The 22311-nt window shown below is 29.4% G+C and overlaps 3 protein-coding genes across 3 annotated transcripts; 2 read left to right on the top strand and 1 right to left on the bottom strand.

The window, feature by feature from the left end:
* Positions 1 to 109: 109 nt before the first annotated feature.
* GAA1 (glycosylphosphatidylinositol anchor attachment 1) lies at positions 110 to 3562 on the top strand. Its single transcript, XM_016066286.4, has one exon. The coding sequence runs from the start codon at positions 341 to 343 to the stop codon at positions 2171 to 2173; it is 1833 nt and encodes a 610-aa protein (XP_015921772.2). The 5' UTR covers positions 110 to 340; the 3' UTR covers positions 2174 to 3562.
* Positions 3563 to 10367: 6805 nt separating this feature from the next.
* Positions 10368 to 12380, bottom strand: LOC107450491 (3-oxoacyl-[acyl-carrier-protein] synthase, mitochondrial). The gene is made up of 2 exons (XM_043044444.3): positions 12122 to 12380; positions 10368 to 11770 (listed from the first exon to the last, which is right to left on the bottom strand). The coding sequence occupies exons 1-2, from the start codon at positions 12184 to 12186 to the stop codon at positions 10513 to 10515; spliced, it is 1323 nt and encodes a 440-aa protein (XP_042900378.2). The 5' UTR covers positions 12187 to 12380; the 3' UTR covers positions 10368 to 10512.
* Positions 12381 to 12763: 383 nt separating this feature from the next.
* LOC107450468 (transmembrane protein 17) lies at positions 12764 to 20678 on the top strand. The gene is made up of 4 exons (XM_016066269.3): positions 12764 to 13201; positions 17760 to 17860; positions 18603 to 18716; positions 19789 to 20678. Exons 1-4 carry the CDS (start codon positions 13108 to 13110, stop codon positions 20044 to 20046), a joined length of 567 nt encoding a protein of 188 aa, XP_015921755.1. The 5' UTR covers positions 12764 to 13107; the 3' UTR covers positions 20047 to 20678.
* Positions 20679 to 22311: the final 1633 nt, after the last annotated feature.

Genomic DNA, 22311 nt, shown 5'->3' on the forward strand with positions numbered 1-22311 from the left:
GCTTAAATTTTTTAATCAAAATAAAAAATCCATACAGTTAATGAAATTAGTACCTGAGCAAAACATGTTTTCGAAAAATTTATGGTTTCCAAAATTGAGAGTCAAGAGGAGCAAAAATAAGTAGCTATAAACGTTGAAGTATTCTGGATGAAGTATTCAAATTCATGGAATAAATTTTAAAAAAACTAATTTTACAGATCATAAACTAAAAGTTGTACTATTTTCTGGGAGGAAAAAATAAATTATTAATATTTCTAAATGCTAAAATACTGTATGTAAATAAACTTGTGTTAAACGCCCTTATTAAGTGCAGTTTCATACCCGATTTGATCATTTAATAATGGGACTCTTGAGTGATACCAAAAGTCGCAAGAAATTAACTGATGTTCTGATTCAACACTACGAAAAACTCATCAGTCTCAGTTTTATAATTGGAATAGTATGGTTTTGCTTATTAGCTAGTGATGTATTTAATAACAAAACGTACTTTTCAGAAAATGCTCTGTTACCTGGCCTTGTTGTGCGGGAATTCAATCCTCGATCATCGCTGTCACGGCGATTGGATGCTTTGAATGAAGAAAGCAAATTGAAGTCTCCATTTGTATGGATACAAGGACAGTTTCGTCAGTTAGGATTGGATGTTTATCAGAATAACTTTACTGTTCAGTATCCTTTTGGATCCCCCAAATCTTTATACAAAAATAAAAATTTCTATGCCATCTTGAAAGCACCCAAAGTTTCTAGCACAGAAGCTATAGTGATTTCAACTCCATATCGTGATAACGATAGCATTCACCCCAACTGCTTTGCATCCATAGCGTTGATGATTGAGCTAGCTCAAGCATTTAGGCAACAGACCTATTGGAGCAAGGACATCATATTTTTGATCACACAGTTTGAGAACATTGGTTTTCAAGCATGGTTGGATGCCTACCATAGTGTTCAAACGTCAGACTACATTAGAAGTGAAAAATTACCGAGCACCAGCGGGCCTCTTCAGGGAGTTATCAATCTGGAGATCAGCGATTATCATTTTTCTCATCTAGATGTCAAAATCGAAGGATTACACGGTCAGCTTCCAAACCTTGATTTCTTTAATTTAGTCATCGAGCTCTGCGCTCGAGAGCAGATTCCTACGACTTTTGAGGGCAGATTCAACCACTATTCTATTAAATCTGTCAATATGGAGGCTTGGTTAAACAATTTCCTCACAATGAGTAGCATGATGTCACTACAAGCGACTGGCTTACCGACAGGTGGACACGGTCTCTTTCATCGCTTCGGAATCCAAGCCTTGACCCTGAAATCCGTCGAGGAAAAGAAATCTGTTAATCTCGTTCAGCTGGGCCGTGTTGTCGAAGGCACCGTCAGAAGTCTAAATAACTTGCTCGAAAAATTCCATCAATCTTTTTTCTTTTACCTGTTGCCTAGCACGAGGTCGTATGTATCCATAGGCTTGTACATGCCTCCTTTTGCATTAATAGCAGTGCCTATTTTGCTGAAGGCTCTGTATTTGTATTTAAATGGTCATAAATCAGAATCATTGTCATGTAAATTTAATTATTGGATTGCATTAGATTCCTATATTTTTCACTTAATGTGTGGATTAATTATTTTTTTAGTTCCTAATTATATTCACCATGTGACACATTACTTTCACATTCCTACCTCTGATTTGATGTATTATACTCTGTTAATACTCATGTCTGTTTGGTTGATATTTGCAAGCATTACAACACCAAAAGTAATGAGTCAGAAATTCGAATATAAAATGTGCTTTACATTGCTAATGCTTGGTGGATTTATGTTTACTCTAGCACTCGTAAATATATCTCTAGCTCTAGTGTTTACTATTCTCTATGTACCTATTAGCATCTCGCTTCAGTATAAAGGTAAATTGTCAGTTTTCCAATACCTAATTTTGCTTCTGATTCATCCATTTGTTTTTAGTTATCTGCTTATTGTTGCCCAGTCCTACATGCTGGATAGTAAGTTGTCCTGGTGGAGCCACTTTGTTCGTGGAGTAGATGGACATAAAAAAGTTGTCCTCTTCACTATGGAAGACATGTTACTTTTTGGAAACTGGAATTATAAAATTGTCTCCCTAATCATTCTTCCCCTGTGGCTAAACTTATGGTCATTGAAAAGCATGGCCTCTCGTGTGGAAAACTAAAAATGTATAAATCATTGAATTTGGGCCACTATCTTTTCAGCTAAAGAGATCTAGATACAAAGATTGTTTGATAGAATTTATGATTTTAAAATATTTAAAAAAAAAAATTTTAAATAACATTTGTGCTTCTTTTCTAGAAAAAATTACATTTTCACATTTACGGTAGAGCACAGTGAAAATGCTTAATTTTATGTGTGAAAAGAAGAGTATAAATGTAAAACATGGTGCGTAGCGTTTTTAAAAATTCCTAAAGGTGCTTATTTTCCATTTTCGTTTTTAAAAGCCCTAAAAGGTGCTTTTTCCATTGTTTTCAAAAAGTGCTTAATTTTCCCTTTTCGAAAGCTCACATTGTTCTATTCAACATTTTCACAATCCATTCAACCACTATCTATTTCTGCGTACCATTGGTCCATAGCTAAGAGAGCGCCAATCATTTTACATGTTTGATGAATTACTTGCGAGTCCGCATTTGCATTGACAGAGCTTGGTTCGGTGAGATTCTTGCACTCTCACTTGCAACTCTGCTGCATTTTGCAAGATATTTTCAGTTTCAGGCTTCATTTTCCACCCTCTGATATCAAACCGAAAAAAAATCTTGATAATATTATAGTGGCTAATATAATCAAGAAAAAGTTTTTTGTCAGAACCTAGTTATTTTATCATGATCATGTAAATTCTATGAAAATTATTTTGTTAATGTATTTAGTGCTTAAAAAGTGCTTATTTCTTGTTGAGAGATTTGTCTACGCACCCTGTTAAAGTATAAATTTGCCGATTATACATCATAGCCTATACCAAGGAATATTTCAATAGTGAAACTAATCTGAACATGGTTAATGTAGTAAGAGATCATGTAGTGGAAATTTTGTTGTTTTCAGTTATAATAAAACTTATTTAATTATAAAAAATGTTATAAATTTATATATTTACTTCAGATAAATTATTCTTGAACATTTGTAACATTCTCTGAAATTTGTATGAGAACTTTATTTTATTATCTTAAGAAGAATTTTTATAAGTGAATGAAAGAGACTAAATTGGTTTTCTATTTTTATGTAACTTTGTATACTGGGAGATTTCTGTATCCTGATCTGTGGCAGAATAATTAGCAACTTCTGGGCAGTGGCCAGCAAGAAACTAAAAAAAAAAAATCACAGGAAAAGATAAACTCGAAAGATATAACTAGAAGCCACCCCCAGGCTAACATCTATATGTTTTTTTTAAAAAATAAATTTGCAAGTTAAAAATCTATTTGCACCTTGGCGATTGTAGTTAGCCTGACAGATCACGATACGGAAATACCCCCTTGTATGCGGGTGATTTTCAAATCTGAAACATTTTTGAAAATGAAATCATTTTAAAATTAAAATTGTTTATTTTGATGCTTAACTTGATTTTTGCTATATATTTCACTTGTTTTAATAGTCAGTTCTGTGGCAGAATTTTATCTGACGTTCTATGATGAATCTCCCTAATGATCTGTGTGCAAGATATTTTTAATAGAAATTAACATATTTGTAACCAATTTTTAACGAAAGTGCCTTTTGTTTATGAAAAAATGCCTACATATAGGATAAAACTGAATATAATTTTTTTTAATAGTAAAAGTAGTTTTTCCCCTCAATATATAAAAGAATGTGAATTGTAATATTAGGGGCAACATTCTCTTATTTTAAAGGGGGGAAAACACTAATTCCTTCCTTTTTCCACATTTTGAAAATCATCATGACATTAATTTTTAAAAAAGACACATTTTTAAAAAATGTGAAATCAGTGGCAGTATCTGCTGCAAAAAAAAAAAAGGTCGAAGACAAAATCACATGGATTTGCAACAAACTCATGCAAATCGGTCTCTTCACAATAGTATTACTCAGTGTGTTTCAAGGTTCACATTGTTAAAATAAATAATATGTTGCAATATCAGATTTTAACAACTATATGGAAATCAATAATAATTATGTCCATTATATCAACTGAGAAGAAAAGAAAAAAGAAAATATTCAAATGCATTATTCGAATTCCCTATATTGTGTGAAACATATAGTGATTTTCAAAAATGATTAGCACCATATGGATTTATAATGGGACTGTGTGCTATAAAGTGGTTATTTAGATGCGTGCTTTGAAATTTTCATGCTAAATATCATAATAAAAATATTAAAATAATATTATTACAACCAAATAAAAAAAGGTAAAATTGATATAAAAATATTATTTAACTCAGATCTGAATTTGCAACAAAATCTCAGTAAAGTCATATTTAATTAAAATAAAAAAAACGGTGTTCTTTTTAAAATGAAAAAAGATTACAATTTCTTGAGCGAACAATCTTTTAAATGTATGATCATGATTTCAGAAATATTTTCCAGATCATAAATTTCAAATTCTGGTATAGCCATCTCAACTCTTGCAGATCAGCGCTTAAAAAAAATCATTATTGCTTGAGAATGAGAGGTAAAACTTAAAAAGAAAAGACTTGCTTTAATCCTTTCAAGTCTTTTTTTTTTCCAATAAAGAGACAAATTACGTCATTAATCAATCAAATAAGGTAAAAATAGCAATCTATCTCTAGCAGCTCATATATGAAACATACATCTTCATTATGATGAGCCAGTATCTTAATCTTCTGTTATTGCAACACAAACTAGACAATAAAAACATTAATATTTAGATTTAAAGTAAAAAAGTTTTAAAGCAGGAAATTTTCTGGGTACTTAAAAGGTTTTTATCCTACACCCAGCCTAGACCGATTAATTGGCCATACACTGTCTTGCTGTCCGATAAAGATGTGAAGAACCAAAAGGGAAAGTATGCCCATTGCCAATATCTTACAATTTGGTAAACACAAAGGGGTGTTATTCATTCATGGGACTACCCCTACATTCAGGGCATGAGACAAAAGCTGCTATGCTGTAACCATGACTTGTCAATAGGCGATACCTATCTTCTAATTTAGGAGGAATGATATTTTTATTTCGTATAAAAATATAATTCCTAACTTTTTCTGGCTGTATACAAGTATAATAAAATTTTCTTGAAATTTTTAATTCTTTATTAGTGCTCAATTTCTCATGGGGGAGAAGAAAGTTGAGTTGTAGAAAACGCAGAGCTGATTTGACTAGTGAATCTGCTTGCTCATTACCAGGAATTCCCGCATTGCTTGGGATCTGTTAGGTAATCGTTTTTTCATTTTATAGGGACCATGTATGGCTGACTGCTTTTCTAAATTGTCAAAAACATGAACATAGGTTCCTATAACCAATAGGTTCTAAATATAATATAGAGATGCATTTCAAAAAAAAATATCAAAATTTAATAATTTATTTTCAGACATTTTCTTCCCTTTAGTGGATCAATAAAAAGAGTACCAAGCATGCTTGGGAACTAAACACTGGGAATTGTGTGTTGGGCTGATGTCCCAACCAGAACATTTGCTCTTGCAGAGCCCAAAGGTCAAGAAAACTGAGATGGGCACCGTAAGCCTTGGCCCTGTATAGGTTGTAGCTCCACTGAGTTTAATTTATATAGTTTTTGCTGAAAGTAAGATTTTTCAATGCATATACTCATTTATATAAATGCATTTTGAAAAAATCTATATGTCCTGGAAATTACAGTAAATATGTAGTATTCAGTTTTTAATCTAACTGTTAGCAGATATCTTAAACTACTGGCAGTTTAGCAAAAGATCAAGATTGGGAGAATGTTTCTCCCAAATACACCATTTCCTTATCTAATAACACAGAAAAACCAGTTTTGCTGTGCAGAGAAGACTGCAGGTTAAAATATGACTCTGTGCAGAACCATCAATGGGTTAAAGATGATTCTTTTAATTATCTACTATGCTTTCATAAAAGAAAGAAGAAGAAAAATTTGTATTAACTGTTTTAAATGTAATAAGAATAATTAGTATTTTGTTTATATTTCTTGATCAATAAAATTACCTAGAATAGAATGTTTTTTTTATTACATTTTCCGAAGCCTCGTTTTACAGTCATTAGAAACACCAGCAGTTAACATGCTCACCAAAAATGTATTCATTTACCAGATAAAAATGTTGCAAAGGTTTTCCTTCCTTCGTCTTTGTTTTTAATTCTACGAATCCTTTGAGCAACTTGTCCTTTAATATCCTAAGAACTTAATTTCTTTGTTCTAGTGTTTTCTTTGTTTAAAATACAGTAGAACCTCATTAACGTTTACACCTTTAACGTGAATTAATTCTTGATTACCCATCAAATTGTTTCTGGATATAATGCTTTAAAATACTTTAAACGTAAATATACTTAAAGTGAAATGTCTTTTAAAGTGAACTCAAATTTCTTAACCTTTGGAAAGATTTTTACTTTTAATGAAGATTTATTTTTGTACTCTAATATGAGTAGAGTTTTCTTTCAACTCATTGGAAAGTGCCTTATTGATGTCAATGCAAAGAAGTATGTTCAATATGGGTGGTTATTTCTCAATATAGTGAATGTGTGGAGCAATTGAATTATTTGATTAGTGTGTGGTCAGCACTTTTTTGTACAAAATGAACTGCAAAGTACGGCAATCATTAATGTTAGAAAAAAAATTTGGAAATTTTGAATGAAATTAATGACCTAGTAAATTTTAAAAAAAAAGACTTAAATAACTCTAAAATACAGAGTTGCCAAAAGGTTATTCAAAATAGGTAGTATAATATTAAAGCAGCTTGGAGTATTAAAAAATATGAACCATACAGAAAATGTATGCTAGTGACAAAGAATAAAGAAATGGAAGAGGCTTTATTTCGATGGTTTAAAGTAGCACCAAAATCTCATTCTTTCTAACTCCATTCTACTCGAGAAGGCAAACTATTTCGCAGCTGCTTCAAGTATAAATGACAACCTATTCTTTAGGATGGCTGAAAAGATTTAAAGATAGGCATGACATAATTAATGATTTGAAGATAAATAATTTCAAAAAGAAACGTTAAATATTTAAACAGTTTATAAATGCAATTTGGTTTGTATTTATTTTTGAACTATTTAATGTAGCATTTTTAAAGAAATAAAAATTATAAGCAGAAAAACAGTAGAAATTTTTTTTTTTTTTATGATTTCTAAATTTTTCCCTATTTTATGTTAAAGAATATGTTTTATAATTTGTCTATAGAACAGTATAAAGAACTATTAAAATAACATAATCAAATTTTATTAATTAACTATAAATTAAAAAAGTTACCTACTAAACATAGATACTTCCAAAAACAAATATTGAATTGTCAATTTCAAATAGTATACTAATTTTTATACTCAAATTATGAGTAAGCAAACTGACTCAAACAATATGATATATAGGTTTTAAAATTCTCAATAAAACTAATACATAAAAAATATTTTTAAAAAAAAGTAAATGTGATAAACTTTAAGCTTTCTGTTACCATATTAAATTAAATTCATTTAAATTTAAGGTATTCTTTTAATACTTATTGTTAAACAACTGTATTAGTTATTTTTAATTTCCTCCACTGTCCAGACAAAATGCCATTGCCATTTAACATTGATATTTTTGTGGAAAACCATTTCTACATAAACATTTAAAAATTGCTTATTTATGGTTTTTTTTAAATAATGTAAATTCCCATTAGCAATTAAACACAAAATTGTAAAATATGCAAGAAAACTTTTTTTTACTTCTGTTGAATTCACACTGGAAAAATTTATATAAATAATCAAAAACTAGGAGGCTTCGCCCCCTGCTCGCTCGCGCTCGCCAACCCCCGAAACTGCTTTCGCAGTTCATTTCGGATTGCTTCGCAATCTGATGCTCGCTCATTGGATACATTGGTGCATTTCAATATTAATTAGAAATTGCAAACAGTTCGCATATTTTTCTTAATCACACTATTCTAAATTTCAGTTGTTGAGAAAAGTAACTGTTGTAAGTTTTGTTTTAAAGTCTTCAATAATTTTGTGAGAATTTTCTTGATAATTCGGTGAGAATTCACCCGATTAGACACATAATGCTCACTACGTGCTCTTGCGCGCCGAAGCCTATCAATTAAAACGTATTAGCGTTTTAGATAATATAGATTAGCCATATGATGCTCACTACGTGCTCTTGTGCGCCAAATACTATCAATTAAAAATGAAAGCTGTTGCCAACGCAAGAAAAGAAATATCATCGGTTTTGTTGATACATACGTACATATTAGCGTTTTATTTAATAAGATTTGATTATATAAAATATTTTTAAAAAATAAAACTAACTTGATTTTGTTTAAAAAACAAAGAAGAATAAACTGGTTTAAACCACCGTTTAACAAACCCTGGATCACTCTTAATTATTAAGATTAGCATTTAAGTTTATATTAGTAGTAAAATAGATTAGAATAATCACTATGTTATTTAGAATAGAATACTAAACTAAACTCAGTGGCACGACAGCCCATAGAGGGCCAAGGCCTACTGTACCCATCTCAGTTTTCTTGACCTTGGGCTATGGGATGCAGGAGCAAATGTTCCGGTTAGGTGGTCAGCGGAACCCTTAGTGTTTAGTTCCCAAGCATGCTTGGTACTCATTTATCGACCCACTGAAGGGATGAAAGGCTGGCTCAACCTTGCCCGGCACGGGAGCGCGAAGTGCTACTCACTCCACTCAGCCACCGGGCGTCAGGATAGAATACAGAACTATAAAAAAAATTTAAAACTTAATTTATATTTTTAAATTTTAGCTCATGGTTTGTACAGTAGCTGATTAAAGTCAAATAAAAATACACAATTTAAGTCAAATAAAAATGCACAATTTAAGTCTAAGTAATTATTAAGCACAAAATAAGTCAATTTAAGTCTTTTTCTGAAATCAAAATTAAGCTAATTTTACAAAAAAAGATTTAAAATGAAATTATTATTTTTAAGAAAATAGGATCTATTCAAAAAACTTTGTTAACGAAATACAAACTTAATTTAAACTAATATGATATGTCATTTTTTAAATTAGATATTTTATCTAAATAAACAATACATTTTAACCTAAAAATTAGAATCTAAATTTATAAAATTAATTTATTTATTTAGAATTTGTAACATGACCTGTTTTAATGCTCAGTTTGGATATATTTCGTACATCTTAAATTTATTCACTATAGCAAACATGGGTCACTTAAATTTCACATAGTTATATCCTTTGTCTTGAAAAGGCCTTTCTTTCAGAATACTCAACTCTTACTTTAAATTAGTTTAATTTGAAATAGTTACGGGAATACTTTACCTATATATAAATATTTTAATGTAATTTTTTTTAATTTTACGTAAAAAATGTTTTTAAAATATAATTCTTAGGGTAATAATAATTTTTAGAAATATTCCTGTAAAATTTAAAGTTGCAAGTTGATTTGCGTAAAGGAAAGACATTTATAATAATCAAAACAAATTATGGTTATAAGTTTTAAAAAAAGACTGAAAACTATAAATATAATGATCTTGGGTCATGGATAAGTAAACATTTTAACTACTGCAGTAACTTTATATTTCTCTGATTCACACCTATAGGTGGGAGATATACTATCCTAAAATTTCGTATATGTGTGGCATCTTTCTAATTGAATAGTCACACAGCTTAGAAAAATTAAATGACTTGGAGCAATAAAATGATAAGCCACATTTTCAAGGCAAGTAAAAGTGATTTTTGACCATAAAAGCTTTTACCTAGTGAAAACTTGTAATATACCTATATAGAAACAAAACTAAGGAACAGTTTGATATAAAAATAAATTTCACCTCTGGGGAAAGTTTAGCTCATGCCTATAGGAATTAATTTATGATTTGAGAACGTGTTTATCTCCAAATAATCTTAAATTGACTAAATTTATCATCCATATTATTATAAATTGTCTAAGCAAGATTATCTTAAAGTAACCATATTATGGATTTAGAAAATAATAATTTAAATCTATTTCTGAAATTTGAACAAACATCAGAAGCTCACCTTTTAAAAGAACAATATATTTTTAAAGCTTATCAATATTCTAATACAGTGATTTCAAAAGTCTTTTACTTAATTGAATAGGTCAAAATGATAGAAACTAACTGAGATGACAGTTTTAGCCAGTAGGATTTTAAAGAAATTGCATCAGCCTTGATTTATTCTAAATCAGGTTATCAAAATTTTTCTCTTTTTTTCAAAGTGATAGCCCAAACTCTAAGAACATACTTGTCCTTTAAAAAAAAATATAAACTTTTAAGCAAATGTATTCATATTTATTTAATTATTCACTAAATAAAATTTGCATGTTTTTTTACATTATTTACATATTTCATTTCAATTTTAACATTCATAATACACATAAAAAGAAATTTAACACTCTTGCATTATTACTGTCACTAGAAGTTACTAAATACAAGAGAAGCATTAGTTCCTCCAAATCCAAAAGAATTTGTTAAGGCAATTCTTTTTTCTTTCACCTGATGTGGCCAAGTCTCACAATGATTGCCCGCAACGTTGACAGGCCATTCAGAATCTAAACATTTCAAATTAATATTTGGTGGTATAGATTCAGAATAGCAAGCTAAAATTGTAAATATCGCTTCAACACTGCCTGCAGCACCCAATAAATGTCCGGTAGCTCCTTTGGTGCTAGAAACAGTTAAGATTTCCGAGTGTTCTTTGAATAATTCATGGATGGCTTTGAGTTCAATTGAATCACCTAAAGGAGTTGACGTGGCATGGGCATTGATGTAACCTATCTGTGATGTGTCAACGTTACTGAGTGATAAAGCTTGCCTCATACTGCGGAATGCTCCATTACCTGGTGATGTTATGTGATAAGCATCTCCTGATAATCCATATCCTAATATTTCAGCATAAATCTTGGCACCTCTCTCGATGGCATGATCGAGCGACTCCAGCACGAGTATGCCGGCACCCTCTCCCATAATGAAACCGTCTCTCTCGGAGTCGAAAGGCCTCGATGCCTCTTCTGGCTGAGAGTTGAAATGGGTGGAAAGTGCTCTCATACGACAAAAGCCGGCGATCGATAAAGGACTAATGACAGCTTCTGAACTACCGCAGACCATTACGGATGCATACTTATTTTTTATGAAATTGTATGCATCCCCAATGGCGTGAAGACCAGTGGCACATGCCGTGGACACAGAATGATTAGGACCTTTAAAGCCATATTTAATAGCAATATGCCCAGCTGGCATGTTTGATAATATTCTTGGTACAAAAAATGGAGATATTTTGCTATATCCACTATGATGTAATTTGTTCCCAGTTGTTACAATATCCATTAAATCAACCATACCCGTTCCAACTGCTACTCCTGTTTTCTCTAATGCATCTGTTGAAACAGGACACCATTTGGCATCTTTCAGTGCTTCGTTAGCAGCAATCAAAGCATAGATTGAAGTCAAAGACATCTTTTTAAAATCTGCATCTTCTAAATGTCTGTCGAGACATCCAGGGTCATTACCCCTTTGCACAAATGCCGCTACTTTGCAAGGAATATCTTTATAATCGTCACCAAGAAGTGGAACAGTTCCTGTTTTTCCATCTAATAGCCTTTGCCACACATGATGAACTCCAACACCTAAAGGTGAAACTATTCCCAATCCTGTGACAACAACTCTTTGACCACTGAAATAATTAATATAAGTATAAAATATGTTTATTTTTTTTAATAAACATCTTGAAATCTTCGAACTTAATAGTTGGCCGAGCATGCTTTGAAATTTTTTTATTTATTTAGACACATAAAAGAATTTTTCTTCAAGCATTTCTTCTTGAATATCAATTTATCATGTAACGTAATTGAAGATTCAAATTAAATAAACACAATTCGTAATTAATAAACAGATTCTATATTATTTCGAAACAATCACATAAAATTAAATGTATACCGAACTGTTTTGTAATTATTAATCTTTGCAAAAAATACCGCACAGTTTTGTAATTAATAATTAAAAGTTGTAAATAAAATTTTCTTACAAATTAATCTCTAAGATTGAATGAAACATACGTAATTCCGTATTTCTACGAAAGTTATCAGACATGAAACGAACTTTTTTATTTTTGAATTCAATCCAATTTGCACATTGAATTTTTTGTAACTGTTTGAAATTTTCAACTTTCCAGCAGATTTAATCGCTTTAGGGTACCATTACGAAATTTTTGTTTGGAGCAATAAGAAGTTGAAACTAAAACTAGCATTTGTTCGGTAGACCTTTATTGTTTAAACCTAACTTTCAGGAAACAAATAAGGACGTTGCTAAACAGCCGCTGTTAATAATTAAGTAGATAAATCTCATTGGTTGATATTATCATCGATATACTAGTTTCCTGATTTAATAAAAGTTTTAGTGTACTGATAAATAAAAATTTTATTAACTAGTTAAAATGTCCTGACGTGTTTCGAAAATGCTGCTCTTGGCGAAAAAGTACGTGTTGCATTAAACTTGGAGTTCTTATTCATGTCTGATTTAGAAAGACGATAACCGGCAAATCTTGGCGTAAGAATAACCTTTCTTTACCCAATTTTAGATTTGTAGGGTTAACGTAATGAAACGGCGGCTGCCAAGGTATCCCCCTCCATAAAAAGATTCCGTATTTTTCAGTTAATGAAATCATTCTAACCGTAACTAGTAACCATAACAACCATAAGATCAATCCGAATAAATGAACAACAAAAGAAAAGAAATCAGACAAAATCACTATGATATTTTTTCATGCAATCGTGTGAACTGAAGTTTTTAATTATTTTTGATAGAAATCATCTGTTGTTATCCATGAAAACAAGAAACTCTCCGCTCTAGTCATACAACATAATTTACGTTTTTGTTTCATGTTATTGTGTTATGTTATTGCAACCATCCATAAAAATAGATTTGAATAAAAAATATTTTTTTAGTATAGAAATATATGTGGAACATTAATCTTCTTTTAACATAAAAATTGACAACAACCCTCATTAGAAAATGAATAGTATTCGAACTGCTGCTCGCAAAATGACAGCAGTTATGTTTCCTGATATTAAAATCTCTTATACTAAAAACATTTTTTTACAATCAGGTACATATTAATTGCTAAATAAGTATGTATATATTATTAAATATGCAGGCATATATAATTATTAAGGAACAGTAACAATAAAATTTTAAAATTATTCATTTCGGGGAATTGTAAAAAACCTAATTTCATAGTATACCTAACACACTTATATTGGTGTATTAGGTACCAATTACTACGGTGATATAATTGGGTAAACTCGCACTTAAGTGCAGAAATAATGAATACTTTTCTTTACCTTGTTCACTTGTGCTGCTTTCAATTTCTGTTCTTCAATGCTTTAGATGTACCTGGTGACTTACTCAATACGTTAAGGCATGAATGATTCATTAAAATGTTCTGATTGCCTTTTGAAATATGAGTTTATTTTTAAATAAACACAATTGGTTATAAGTTAGTAATTTTATTAAGATGGAGGATAGTTGAGTAGTAAAGTAAAACTTATTAAAAGTTATACTATACATATGCGCAATCCAGTGGCTAAAATAATAAACATTGAATTGGAAAATCACTCAGAAAATATCTATTTCACAACAGCTTTCCTTAATCTTACAATTCAATTAAAGCTTAGCTGTGATGGCTCAGGTGATAGAGCTCTCCTCTTTCAATGAGGTGAACCGGGTTCAAATCCCAGCCATGACTGGTCAATTTCAATTCTGCACCCGACTTGCAGTGACCACAGTGCTGACGTAAAAATCCTTAGTGGTTGATGGATCATGGGTTAGAATCCCCTTGCCATCAGACTAACTATGAGAAGTTTTGTGAATTTCCTCTCCATGTAACGCAAGTGCGGGGTAGTTTTATCCAAAAGCCTGTCACAAAGGCAAAATTCTCCCAATACTTGATCCAGGAGTTCCCTTGTCTTCCGGATTGGATACAAGGTTACTGAGTTAAACATTGGTACTCGTAAACCCAAAATTGGGTTGACCGTTCAACGTCGGTTATAAAATAAAATTCAATTAAAGTTTAGGTAGTAATTTTTAATGCATTTCTAAAGTTTAAAAACTTTGGTTTAAGAAGTGGTTCTGTGAGAAAGTCTAATCATGTTTTTAGATTTTCAATATTTAATCTTAATTATATTATCATATTGTAACTTTCTTAAACAATGCTACTTTATATTGATATGTTTTATACGTGATTATATATCTATGTTATGATATGTTTATTGAGTGTCAGTTTTACCAGTTACAGAATGCAAGATTTGTTATCCTCATTAAGTTTTATGGGTATTATTTGCTTTTGTCTAAGATCTGCAAGTAAATGTAGTAACCACTACAATGTCCTTGGGTTGCTACAATGTATTCTATAGTGGAGTGTACTATAGAGTTCTGTATCTAAGAAAAAGTGGTCTCCAGGGAAGAACATGTTTCCACTGATTGAAGGTCTTGTTGTTTGCCTGGTCTACATCTGAATAGCATGTCAGAATCAGTGGACTATATGCACTGATGAGTGTGAGGTACAAGTTCTTGGTTGAATGAAAGTATGCTATTAATTTCAGAACTGTCCAATATTTTTCTGTTGGTGCTTTGCTCTTTCTAAGTCTATTTACGGGCATGGAGTTGTCAGGTTTGTGATGGTAGCTATATAGAGTAAAAAGTCTATAGATTTTCTGTACTTGGTGTTATCACTTAATAGTACAGCTGTATCATCTTTCTTTAGGTATGATGTATCTATAGGAGTGTTAGTTGGTTCAGCATTTTTTATACCAAATATTTCAGTCAGTTCTTCAATTTTAGCTATTATAATTGAGCTTAAGATCACTATTTCTGTTTTGATTCATGTTCATTCCGAGAAAAATCTTTACATCACCCAGGTTTTTGATTTCACATTTTTCTTGAAGAATATTTCTAACTTTGTTGATTTCTTTGTGCGAAATGAAGATATTATGCAGCTAGGGAATCATCTAAATTTGTTTACTGTTACTTCTTTTCATAAACAAACCACAGTCGGCTAAGCTTTGCAGCAATTCCTTTTTCCACCATAGATTTGCCTTTTTGGCGTTCCATTCTTTAGATGTTTGCTTCAAGCCATATAATTAAATTTACCAACTTTGTCTTAATGTCTGAGTTTAATTAATCATTCTAGTGGATGCATCTATAGATCTTCTTTAATATTTCAATGCAAAAAAAAGCTTTTTTTATATCAACATGTTGGACATGCATATTTTTATAAGCTTCCATTGCTGGAAAAAAGTTTTACTGTGGTATATTTCTTTAGTGAGGTGAATGTCTAATCATAGCATCTGTATTTTTGGCTGTATCCCTTAGCGACTCGTCTAGCTTTGTATCTTTCTATTTGACTTATATTGGTTTAATTTAACTTTAAATGTCCCTTTTGGAAAATCAATTGAATCCCAAGTGTTATTATTATTTTTTTTTTAGAGAGTGGCTCTTTTCTTTAATAGCTTTGGTCCATTTTTTCTTTTCTTCAGGATCAAAATTCTCAAGCTCTTTGAAACAAGTGGGTTCCATCTTTACACCATCTGTGAGACATACCACCATTCAGATAGTTTTTCTTTGTTAATTCTGTTTGATCTTCTTAATTGTTGAGTGTTTGCTTTACTTATTTTGCTTGTAGCTTTATGATTTACTTCTTGTTCTTTGTCGGCAATTTCTTTTACTTCATTATCAAATATGTTGTCATGTCAAATAGATATGATTAGTATTTCATCTGACTTATTAGAATCTTCAATAAATGAACAGTTCTGCTTATAATAATGTTTGTATCTCAAATATATATAGGATATCCTTTTCTTCTTTGATCATAGCCCACGAATATTCCTTCAACTGCTTTTTCATCCAATATACCCCTTTTACTTTAATGAATGTGGACAAAGGCTTTCACCCAAATGCTCCAATATTTGAAAGATTAAGTTTGTGGTCTGTCCAAAGTTCATAAAGAGTTTTTAATGTTGCTTTGGTTGATTTTGGAGATAGTTAGCTGTAATCATCCTTTCTGCTCGAAATCTTTGTGGTAAGTTAGCAATGGATAAAATACATCCCGTCCTTTTGACCAAGCTTTTAGTTTTCCTCTGATACTCCGTTTTTAAGGGCTTGAAAATGTAACAGTTTATTGGTGTTTTGAATAAAGAAATTCAAGCATGTTATTTTTAATGCAATGAGCATAATTTTTTACTTGATGACTACAATCTATATTAAAATCATCATTAAGACTGTTTTCCACTAATTGTTTTACAGCTCCACTATTTCTATGACCAAATCTTTTATGTCGTTAAGTTATACAAGTATTATTGTTGCATTTATTGTCAGAATGAATAAGAAATTAGAATATAAATTTAATAATTAAATTTTTAGTTAATAAAAACAATTGGACACATTTTTTTAGTGATGTATGCTATATATTTATTCTAAATAGTTTAACATTATATTTATTTCAACATTTTACTTACAAACTTTTTTGTTACAAAAGTGTTTCATAGTTTTCCATACAATCTCACAAAGAGTTTAGGTTAGCTTTTAAAAGTATTTTACATATTCAGCTTTTAAAAGTACAGTCATAACCTTAGTATTATAGGCAAGGGTCTACAAAAATGCAAAGTTTTGAGCTAACAGGATAAATTTTTGTAAGAGCTAGTATCTTATGAAATAGTATCTTATAAGTGTAACAGCTTTTATTTATTTTTTATTTTACTAAAATGGCTGCCTATGATATTTTAGGAAATGTGACGGCAGGGTTTGTTAACCCCTGATTATAATCATAAAAAAGTAATAAACATAAGTATTAATCTAGTAAGTCTTTAAAGTTCCTGATGAAGATTTGTAATAAACTGATGGTAATAATAAAGGAACTTACAATAATCAGTTCAATGTAGAACAAATAACGGAGCAAAACAAACATGTTCAGTGTAGAATTTCTAATAGTGTATAATATGTAACAGTATAAAATATGTAGTAGTGCAGAACATGTTCAGTGTAGTACATGTAAATTATTCTAACGAGTAGAGATGGGTTCTTATCTGATGTTTTGTCTTTTAAAAGTTACCTATGGCGTCATGAAATTAATGAAGAAATTTATAGTATCAGGTTTTAAAATAAGTTTAATATTTGTAATCTCTAAAACTTTTAGAAAATACAAATGAACTTATATTTAGATAATTTTACCTCTGGATGGAAGCACCATTTAAAAAACTGTTTCTGGTGTAAGTATAACTAACTATGTTGCATAATATTTTACCACTTTTCTGTATTCGTTTGCAAGGGACCTTTTTTATGGGTTTGCTTTTCCCACTGTGGAAAAAACTTTCTATACCTGCTTTATCAATTTATAAAACAATTTAATACTGACAAAAGAGAACAATCAAATTACTATTAATTGATACAAAATCTGTATACATTAGTATTTGCCCTTTGTGAAAAAGTTTTACACCCTAAGAATAAAATAAGTAACTAAAAATATGAAAAAAGATACAAAAAGGGCACTAAATTTTATTAGAAAGCTCTTTTCTTAATATTCTTGTTTCTTTGGAGTTATTCAATCCATTTCTTTTAGTTTTGACCTTATAAAGGAATATTTAAAAATGATAAATGTGTATTTATTACAGAGGAAATATTGTCAAGTTTGCCTCTACAGATGTGCCTGCATTATAACTGTACCTATTCCACATTTTGGATGTTAACTCGTGTAGGATGTCTTTTTTACAAGGTTCTTATTTTTCTTTTAAATTTTAATGTTCACATTGCTACCAAACATGCAGATCTTTATTAAGTTTCTTGTATTAAATGATCTGTTATAGACTAAAGGAATGAAACATTTTCAATTACAAGACAACTGTTAATACATAACTGTTAAAACACTGATAGTTAAAACTGTTTTCATTTAATATACTGTCGTTTTTTTAAGTATCCTATGTTTAATAGAAACTATATTTTAAAAATGCTATTGAAAATTTAATTAATTATAATTCATGATTATTATAGATAATATATTATAATAATAATATAATCCATAATAATTATAGTTTATAATCAGCAGCTGTCTCCATTTCATAGTAAAGTTTTACGTAATCATTCTATATCTAAACAGCCAATCCAAATTTCTTTTAGAAAATTTTTTAATATTTATTTTAATAAAAAATAAAAATGTTTTTATTTTTATAGGAGCACAATAAAGTTCCTTTAACTATATCTTTTAAAAAAAATATTTGTATGACAGAAAATTAATCTATTCTTATCTTAATATACATTAATGTTATAATATCCGGCCAGGTAAAAGATTTCAATTTTCACCAGCTACCTGGACTCCATACATCTCTAATCTAGTGTTTCCTAACTTTCTTAATAATCTGCTTGATAACCTGCAAAGAATTTATTATCTGTTTAATTATTGATTATATATCTGTTTTTTTTTCTTCCAATTTCTAGTAAAAAAATTTATTTTATTGCAGTTTGCTTATCATACCCAACTTTATAAGGTTTTGATTTCAATTGTAATAACTCTCATGACAGTTGTAGAAATTTTGAGGCTATATCTCGGAATTGTTGGAAATCTAAAAGAAAAGGTAAAATTTAATGTTTGTTTATATTTTCTAATATTGTATTTTGTAACAGTCATTAAATTCTAAAGCTTTAAAATCTTATTTCTGAATGAGTGCACCTGTTAAAATATCAAAAAGTGAAAATAAAATCATTAAGTTCCACCCTTATTGCAAATGAAAAATTCCATCTATGAGTAATTCCACTATTTACAGTTGTCATTTTAGGCAATTTTAAAAGCACATAATTTAGTTCAAAAAAATTCGAAGGTCTAATAAATTTTGTGAAAATAAGTCTTGGTGTCATTTACACCTATGCTCCAATTTTTAAGGCATTAAATGTTTGTTTTTTTAATAAAACAGTAGCTGTTGCGGATATAACATAGTTCCATTCATAATACCTAGCCTTGAATATCTTAAATTTATGAAAGCTTCAAAAAATTGGAGTAAGTTTAAAAGACACCAAGACTTAATTTCATAATTTTTTATTAGAACCGAGCTATATGCTTTTAATGTATGCAAATTTGACATAAATGGTGAAATTGTGTATTCCAATGTAAGGGAGGAATCTAAAATGTTTTCTTGTTTCTAAAAGTTAACTTGGTATGCAAAAAGTTTTGGATCATTGATAAATATTCCATATTGTCATAGGATTAATAAGAAGTAGTTTACGAAGTTATAAGAAGTCATAAGTTTTCAAAGTTATAACAAGTGAATGTTACCGTCTATGGCTGATAGCCAAAGTGTACCGAAAAAAATACCTGTTGAGTCAACATGAAGGGCATCAATGAGATAACTTTATATAAAGAATCTCAAAATTATATATACTGCTTCCTCATTTTTAAACCTAGATTTAACTATTTAAAATGACAATTGTATTTAAATTAATGTTGAATAAACATATATTTTGTGAAATAATTAGCTTTTCCAGAATGATATGAATTATGATAGGCACTTTTGCAAAATTATTTGTTATTATAAAATGAAACATTTGTTTTCTTCCTAAGAAGTTGATTTTGCTAATGTGTTTTTGTCTGTTTTTCAGTAAATACATCTTTATTATCAGTGAATGATATTAAAAAAAAAAAAATCTTTTCAGGTTCCAGAATTGGCAGGTTTTTGGATGCTCACTTTGTTTTTGCAGCTTCCTCTACAGCTATTATACACATTCAGCACATATTTTCAAACATTAACCATTGAAAGAGCTACAGATTCCATTTTGATTTTATTTCTTATTTTAGAAGTAGCTATTGGCTATTTTACTGTCAAAGCAATAACTAGTCAGCAGGCACTAAAATTTAAATTTATTCTTATGAAAGATCAAACAGCAAGTCAAGAAACATTTTTAAGTTTGTGATCTCTCCTTAATATATCGCTTATAAGTAAAAAGCTTCAAAATTTTTAAATTTAAAAATTTAGTATATTTTAATTTTAGTTCATTAATTAGAATATAATGGCACTGTTTCTTGTAAAAAGTCAAATATTTTTCTTTTGACTTATAATTGGTCAAATGAATCAAAATAAGTCATCAGTAAAATTAAAATTGCTGAATATTTTAAATTTTAAGAAAAACATTAATTTATCAAAGATTAAGTACAAAATGGTAGAAAAGCTGTCAAAACATGGTCTTTCAGACAGAAGTTTCTTCATTATATTGATTGTGCAAGCAAAAAATTTTGTTTTTAACAATGAGGAACAAGTTGTTATACTATTACCATAACTCACTAGGATTGAAATGTTCTCCAATTTAGTAATTAGATAAAAAGTACTTTGAAAGTTATTTTTTAAAGCTCAGTACAAAATTCTTATGAATGTGATATGAACTAATAGTGGCTTTATATGAACTAAATGAAAATTTAAGAAATTATTTTTGTTGCTTTAAAAAGGATTTTTTTTTTGTGTATATTTTTTTGACTAATTCTTAATAAAATATAGAAGTTTTTATTTCAAAAATGTATTATTAGTGAAAATAAATATTTTCGTATTCAACTTGTGCATATATAACATTAGATATGACATGATTACTTGAGATATATCATTGAAAAAAGCGATACATGTTTTAATTAAAACTCACTATCCTTATAGCTTATAGAAATTAGGTATATACAGAAAACTCTATATTAACCATAAAATTGGATGAACAATCCATCTACAAGATGGAACAATGTAATTTGATTGTAGTTTCATTCAAAGAGAAATCTGTAAAAATATTTAAATACTTAGTAATTAACTAGCTTGGTTGCTCTTATAAATTCCCTGCTTCTCACTTCTTTATTTGAAAAATTCGGTAGAATAACATTTCAATAAATAAAAAATTCAAGCAAAACTCTTTAAAATTCTCAATTTTAACTCATAAAATTAAGAGAACTTGAAAACGTGAGATTGTTCAAAGCTAAAGAACCAGAGATTAAACCTCTTTTACAGACAAAGTCAAAGCCTGATTTCATGCAGCAGTTAAAAAAGATAAATCGATCAGCAGATTTAAATAAATGAAATAAAATCATTTCTAACATCAAGACAAAAAAGTACATAAATTACATAATTTAAGTGTCAAATAAATCAACAGAAAATTTATTTTCTTATTAAGTTTAAATTACATACCAATGTAACTATCAATATTTCATACACATCTGCATATATTAAAATCGTTCATCTCAAATCTAAACTTTTTTGTGGCATTTTCAATGTTTACACAATATAGTGTTTCCTCAGTTCATTTTGCTCAACCTATTTGACTGAAAAAATATGACAAAATTTTAACAATGAATGTATTTAATTAAAGGGAGAATCAAAGAAATATTTGAGCTACATGTAAATTTCTAGCTAAAACCAGAAGCTTTTCCAGTAAATGATGAGTTTTACATGTTTTTAAAATATTAACAATAAATCTCTACATTAATTTAACAACACTTAAGTCATGTGTGAAACACATTTACACATGACTTAAGTGTTGACCAGCTCAGAAAAAGAAATACACCTATTATTTTAGTGCTATGTATGTTTGGTGCATTACCCCTTCTCCTGACCAATCTTGACCTTGTTTATTTATTTATTTTGGATAATTTTGCAATCAGAGCTCTCTTAGCTCGTTCATTGAAAACTGTGGTATTTTAATTTAGCTTTGTATGAATTATTAGTAGTTAGTATGTACTTGGCAGTAAAATCGCTAACATTAATTCTGACAAAAAAAAAATTGTAGTTAAAAATTTTTTTATTATGTATTGCTATTTAGTTTTAAAGAAGACCCTTAAATTGTTAATGCACTTCTGCAGTAACAGAGATATGAACCTGGGTAAGGAGTGAAGAGTTGTTACCTTAAAATGATGTGTATGGCTATAGGTAAATGACCAATAACAAAAGATAGCGTAAAAAAATAATTTCTATTAAAATAATTTAAAAAAAGTAATTAACCATTTATTATATTTAAGAAGCATAATATAAAAGTGATTTATTACATTTTTTACTACAACTAATCAAAGTATTCAATGACCTTAAACATGTATTACAATTAAAGTTTCAAACTTTTATTGTAATTAAAGAAAAGCTTAATAGTTAAAGTCACCAAATGCAACAAATTCCTTTTTTTAAACCAGAAATGATGAGACAGAAAATAAGAAGAGCA

This window comes from Parasteatoda tepidariorum, chromosome 8, assembly GCF_982258835.1.
Source record: "Parasteatoda tepidariorum strain Cologne lab strain chromosome 8, Ptep-v5.0, whole genome shotgun sequence".
Classification (NCBI taxonomy): domain Eukaryota; kingdom Metazoa; phylum Arthropoda; class Arachnida; order Araneae; family Theridiidae; genus Parasteatoda; species Parasteatoda tepidariorum.

Coding starts and splice junctions, on each gene's coding strand:
- GAA1 (XM_016066286.4), top strand. CDS start 341: ATGGGACTCTTGAGTGATACCAAAAGTCGCAAGAAATTAACTGATGTT.
- LOC107450491 (XM_043044444.3), bottom strand. CDS start 12,186: ATGTCTGATAACTTTCGTAGAAATACGGAATTACGTATGTTTCATTCA. Junction 11,771..12,121: donor TCAATCTTAGAGATTAATTT/GTAAGAAAATTT, acceptor TAATTATTTCAG/TGGTCAAAGAGTTGTTGTCA.
- LOC107450468 (XM_016066269.3), top strand. CDS start 13,108: ATGAATAGTATTCGAACTGCTGCTCGCAAAATGACAGCAGTTATGTTT. Junction 17,861..18,602: donor TAGGATGTCTTTTTTACAAG/GTTCTTATTTTT, acceptor ATTTTATTGCAG/TTTGCTTATCATACCCAACT. Junction 18,717..19,788: donor TTGGAAATCTAAAAGAAAAG/GTAAAATTTAAT, acceptor AAATCTTTTCAG/GTTCCAGAATTGGCAGGTTT.